At 36.0% G+C, this 6,000-nt stretch overlaps 1 protein-coding gene across 1 annotated transcript in view; it reads left to right on the plus strand.

Annotated features, from left to right (window-relative positions):
- The window catches only part of MGST2 (microsomal glutathione S-transferase 2), a 30,298-nt gene extending 25,041 nt beyond the window's left edge, over nt 1-5,257 (plus strand). The window contains exons 3-5 of the mRNA XM_023505969.2: nt 1,815-1,885; nt 3,740-3,821; nt 4,761-5,257. Of these exons, the coding sequence (XP_023361737.1) occupies nt 1,815-1,885; nt 3,740-3,821; nt 4,761-4,893 (286 nt within the window). The 3' untranslated portion in view covers nt 4,894-5,257. The remainder of the gene's footprint in view (nt 1-1,814; nt 1,886-3,739; nt 3,822-4,760) is intronic.
- Nucleotides 5,258-6,000: the final 743 nt, after the last annotated feature.

Raw genomic sequence — 6,000 nt, forward strand, 5'->3', positions numbered from 1 at the left:
GGCAAAAGTGTTTAAGTGATCTGTCCAAAAGATGTGAACTTGATCAAACTTATTATCAAAGTTGGTGGTGACTTTTAAATTACATCATTACTACCTCAATTTCCTTACTTTCTGACTTCCTTGCTTAATTTGTAGAAGAGTAATTGTTTGTCCTTCGTTCTCAAAAAGGACCTGAATGACATCAGGGAGATGATACCATGATAAAGAAATCACCTGGATTTCAGTGATGGAAGAGCTGTACAAGTCAGCAGTCTCACTCTGTCTTCCAGAGCCAGCTGGGTCCAGTAGCTAGATGTAGATCAGGATGACTGGGAATGGCGCTAGGTGAAGTGGGAGATCTTGACCTTTTTAAGCTAAGATCTTGACTGAGGCAACACCCTTTCAGTGATGAAGGCTGGGTAAGAAATGAGAGAAGAGTAATCACAATGGACTAAGAATGGGAATTCATATAATGTTTTAGGTTTGCAAAACACTTTACCTACATTTGAGAGGATTTTTGCCAAAAGAGCCCCAAACAGGGTCATGAAGAGTTGGAGAGTTGGACATGAATGAAATGACTGAATAACAAATTATCTACATTGTTTCATTTCATTTCATCTTCATATTCTCCCTGTAAGAATAGGTGCCAAAGGTATTATTTTTCATATCCATTCTACAGATGCTATACAGAGAGCTTAAATGGTGTTATGGTTATCCAATTAGTAAATGTTAGAGATAGAATCAAATCCAAGCATCTCTTGGGAGCAAGTTCAACACATTTGCCAATATACTACATTGACTTCTTATCTGTAATTTCGTGATGGTAAAAATCAATCAATATCTGAAGAAGGAACCATCATTTCATTAATAGAGGGAGAATGTGATAATAGAATATAGGCTATTTGAAATCAATGGAATTGAGTTCCATTTTTAGTTCTGCCATTTGTTACCTATGAGACCTAAAGGAAGTCTTTTCCTTTTTAAGTCCAAGTATTTGCATCTGTAAAATGATGAGATTAATCTAGATGAAGGGTGAGCTTGTTTTTCAAAAATACTTTGGTAATACTATTTTAATATATTTGATTTCCTTTATAAAAAATCCTCCATATTTTATTTCATGCATAAAAACATTATTATGAGGAGTGAGTTTGTAAACATCACTAGAAGAGTCAGTCTCAGGACACAAGAGTTTGAGAACCCATCCATGATCAGGGTGATCTCTAAGGACCTTCTCAGTCCTCTCTCCACTGATACTGATTACAACCTCTCTACTTAGGTGTGACAGCTTTCCACATCGTCAAGGTCCAAGTCATTGACTGGCTGATTTTCTGGTGATAATTTTCTCTGAATTTAGCTGGGTTATTTCTCTTCTAAGACATAGCTGCCATAGGCCATTGGTGAGCCTGCATTCTAAGCCTGTTCAGTTTGGTTAAATCCTGTCAAAGTCCATCCTCTGTAGCCACAGCTTTTGAGAACTAAGGATCACTTCATTCCACATTGAAGCTTTAGACAAAGACATTAGCAGGAAAAGATTTTAAGAGGTTCTGGAAAACATATTCGAATGCTCTCCTGAAAAAGCTCAGATCTAGCTTTATTATGTATATAACAATATACATATATAAAATATGAAACAAAAAATCTTTATGTTATAATATAACCCTAACTTAATATAATATATGTATTATATCATAATATAAAGATTCTTTGTTTCATGACTCCCATTTAGTTTTACAGGGACAAACTGGACATTTATCTGCAAAAGAAGCCATTTTCATTGGGGTCCTCTGCTTGCCTCACAAATAACGTACAGATTCTTTTTCTCTCTCTCTCTACAGACAAAACTGTCTGGAGTTTTACCCTATATTCCTGGTCACCTTTTGGATGGCTGGATGGTTCTTCAACCAAGGTAAATTAAAACTACGGTGATATTTCCACCTAAATGATGGCTGTGGTATTTTATAACCTTTTGGAATCATCATACAGTTATTCATTTTCACCCCTTGGAAATCATTAAAATGACTTCCAACAAAATGAGGAACAATTTTTCCCCTGCTTCCATGTGCCACAAGACACTGAAAATTTGCTCCAGTTTGTCTGAACTGCAAGGACAGATTTCACTGGTGATAGATTGTTCTCTTAGACGTTCAGATTAGATTATGAACATCTGGAATTGTATACAGAAAACTGAGGTCTCCAAAATAGTGTATGGGCTGGAGGTAACCTTGTGTATGTTACTTTTCATAAATGTTCTTCATTTAATTTAACTCAATATTTATTAAGCACCTTTTAAGATGTTTCAGATTCTCTTCTATTTTTTTTTCCTAGATTCATTATTTCTTGGTGTCTTATGTCATTTGATTCTTCTTGCTCAATTCCAGTTTACAAGGAATTATTTTCTTCCTTAAAATTTAACACTTCTTTTCCCAGTTTGTTAACTTTTCCCCATAATTTTCTTGGATTGCTTTTTTTTCCCCCTAATTTAAAAAAATGTACCTATTGTGTGGCAGTTTGCTCAGTAGAATGAAACAGTCTCCGCCCTCAACAATTTACATTCTTCTTAGAAGATACTTGTACACAGATTAGATTAGCTAAAGTGTTTATTAAGCAGTTACTCTGTACCAGTCAGGACAGCAAGCTGGATGTCTGGGATATGTGTGTGTGTGTGTGTGTGTGTGTGTGTGTGTATTTTTCCCAGAGGTTTCTCTCCCTCCCTCTCTGTCTCTATCTCTGTCTGTCTGTCTATCTGTCTCTTTCTCTGTCTCTATAATATAAATATAAAAAACTGGTCTGGGAAATCAGGATGACTCATCTTCATAGGTTCAAATATGGCCTCAGACATTTGCTGCGTAATCCTGGGCAAGTCACATAACTCAATTCCTTCATCTGTCAAATGAGCTGGAGAAGGAAATGGCAAACTACTACAGCATCTCTGCCAACAAAAGCTCTGACATGACTGAAATGACTAAACAACAACCAAACATACCAGATACAAACATAAGCCAAAAGAAAGACAAGTTCCTGGCCTGAAGGAACTTATATTCTAGTAGAAGATAATTCACAAAATGAAGCTGAAAAAAGGGACAGGAAGAAAATAGCTCTAAGAGTGAGGAGGTGATCAGGGTCAGAGATGAACATGGCTCGTATGGGAACTTCCTCAAATGAAGGGACTGGTACAAACAAAAGTGTTTTTAAGAGGGAGACAACATTAACAATTGCTGCAGATCCAGAAAGGTTCACAAAGGAAGTGGCAGCTTCACTTTAAAAAATTAATCCAAAATGTTAGTTAGCCAGAGTATTCTGAAAATCCTTGTCTTTAGTGGGTTGCTGGGAAATCAATGCCAACCAACTTAAACTGCAGATTATTATATATATATATATATATTTTTGATATGGCCAATAAGAGGATTTGTTTTTCTAGATGATGAATATTTTGGGGTGGATTTTAAAAAAATGTTCAATGAGAGGGCAGTTGGAGGGTGAGAAAATAAATGCTTATAATAATTAAAAGAGAAAGAAATATGAATAGTAAGGAAGGCATATTAAGAAAAAAAGAGAGAAAAAGAAAAAAGAAACAAAAGAAAAAAGAGAGGGATCTAAAGAAAAGAAAAAGAAAAAAGAAAGGAAGAAAAGGATAGAGAAAGAGGAGAAAAGGAAAGATTATTACTAGGGTATAAATTGTTTTGGAAGATTGATGAATGTAAAATTACATCTATTTTCAAGACTATCATAACGTTTTCTCCCTTCTGATTTCCGCCCTCAGTCTTAGCTGTCCTTTTGGGTCTGGCATATATGTATGCTCGCCATAAATACTTCCTTGGATATTCAGAGTCAGCTAAAGAAAGGTAAGAGACCTAAATCTGCCTCGTGGATAGCACAGAAAGCTGTAGGAAAGGGGTTGGGTCAGTCCCCTGTTGCTAGGCAGTAAAAAACACCTTCAATAGTGGATTATGGGCTCCAAATTGGCTCACGTTACTCAAGAGTACAAATGAATTTTTCCTATGTGAAACAAATCTGTCTTGCCAAGTCTTGTTGACTTAGCCTGCTAGGACTGGGATAGAAAAGCAAAAGAATAAATCAAGAGGATTTAGGAGGAGACCTCAAGTACAAATATTGAGCTCCTTTGTCTACTTACTGTACTTTTAAACCAACAAAAATCTCTTATAGTCTTCCAAAAGTTGCCAATAATTGTACACATGTCGTGATAATCCTTTGATTATCTTAAATAACCAATTAACCTTTACAGACAAGTTCCCTCTTCCACTTTTGTACCAAAACAAGTTTGAAGATTTCAGGAATGCAAAAGCTGTGGATTTTCCTACAATGAATCAGACTGGGCTTCTGCCATGATCCACAATATCAGCTGGCTTCCATATTGCAGAGCTGGACCTAGTAATTTTAACACTTGGCACAACAGAAGCCAGTGTACCCTCAAAGAGTGACCCTTATTCTTATATGGAGAGACCCTGTGACTTTAAGTTCTTTTTGGGGGAGATTGCCAAGCATAACAGGGGAAGATGGATTATGAGGCTCACATGGTAGGGGAAGCCTATCTGGGGTATGGCCATATGAAGTAAAAAGGCTAGCAGGTAGCTTACTATTTGAACTTAGTCTTCTTGATAACTAGACACTAGCTCTGTTGCTTTTTCTTTGGAAGGATTGCAAGTACTTTCAGTACTCTAAATTTGGTACCCTAAATGAAGCCTTAGTTGTTCAAACTTAGTTATAGTTCTTTGTCACTGTATTTATCATTTCTTTCCCTCTCTTTCTCTTCTTATAAACAGGTTAACAGGCTTTCAGATGAGCCTGGGAGTTTTGGCTCTGCTGGTCATCCAGGCTATAGTAGGAATTGCCAACGACTTTTTGGATGAATACATGGACTTGAATATTTTCAAGAAATTACATCAATGGTTCTAGACATTTTTCTCTTTTAATAATCACAAGTTTTTTTTTTTACTCAGGAAATAGACCAAAACATATGAAATGAAAATTCCCATGTTTGAATTGAATTAGAGAAATTCTTCAGCCCAACTCTGAGACCCAGAGAGTTTTCTCTACTTACTCTATTTTTTCTTTTCTCAAGATGATGGGAAAAATCCTCCCTTTTCAGAACTTATTACTTGCTTAGTTTTTTATGCACTATTATTCTTTTTGTGTATGATGGAGCTAAAAATCTTGAAAACAATTACCTTGTTTTTGATTTGTTTTTTTAAAGAAATTGTTGCTGAAGGACAATGTATTTGCATTGAGGAGAATCATATAAATAACTTGGCTAATTACTATACATGTTCTGTATTGTTTGTTTGTGTGTGTGTGTGTGTGTATGTGTTTCTGCTCCTGAAGCAAAGTTCCTCACATATGGAACTGGGCAGTTAAGCTTCTTTCATTAGTGGAGGAAAGAGTGTGATGGCTGGCACTTGGGGGAGATTAAATAGACACTTCCAAGTAGCCAGGGCAAAATCATCCCCTAATAGCACAAAATAAACTTTTGACCAAGAAAATATGCTTTACTAAAAAAAGAAAGGAAGGAGCAACTCATTTTCCAATATACAACTAGAGAACTAAATACAGAAAACATTACCTCCATCTTCAATCAAAGGAAAACAAATTCAGATTCCTAAAAAGTGAAGATCTTGGTGGATGCCCACTGACTTGTTGATGAATGGAGGTAGTGAGGGCCTCTTCATGAATATAACTTAAATTTTATGATCTGACCTTTATGTTTTTTTCACTTTGCCCATCTTTGAAATGGGAAGATCACTTTACTTGACTAGGAGATCTTTAGTTGGAAGGTTTCATATACATGAATAGCATTTAAATACAAGAACTGAATGGATGAAGAGAGTTCACGCTCAGATTTCTTCTGTACATTTTTGAATCATCATGAATGATTTTGAATCAACAGGATGAGCCTCGGATTTGTACTCAAAGGACTTGGTAGTGGGGAGATGTGATTTTTAATCCTGGTTCTTCAATCTCCCTGAGCCTTAGTTCTCTTGTCTGTAAGTTAGGAAGGCAGTATTT

This window comes from Sarcophilus harrisii, chromosome 6, assembly GCF_902635505.1.
Source record: "Sarcophilus harrisii chromosome 6, mSarHar1.11, whole genome shotgun sequence".
Taxonomy (NCBI): domain Eukaryota; kingdom Metazoa; phylum Chordata; class Mammalia; order Dasyuromorphia; family Dasyuridae; genus Sarcophilus; species Sarcophilus harrisii.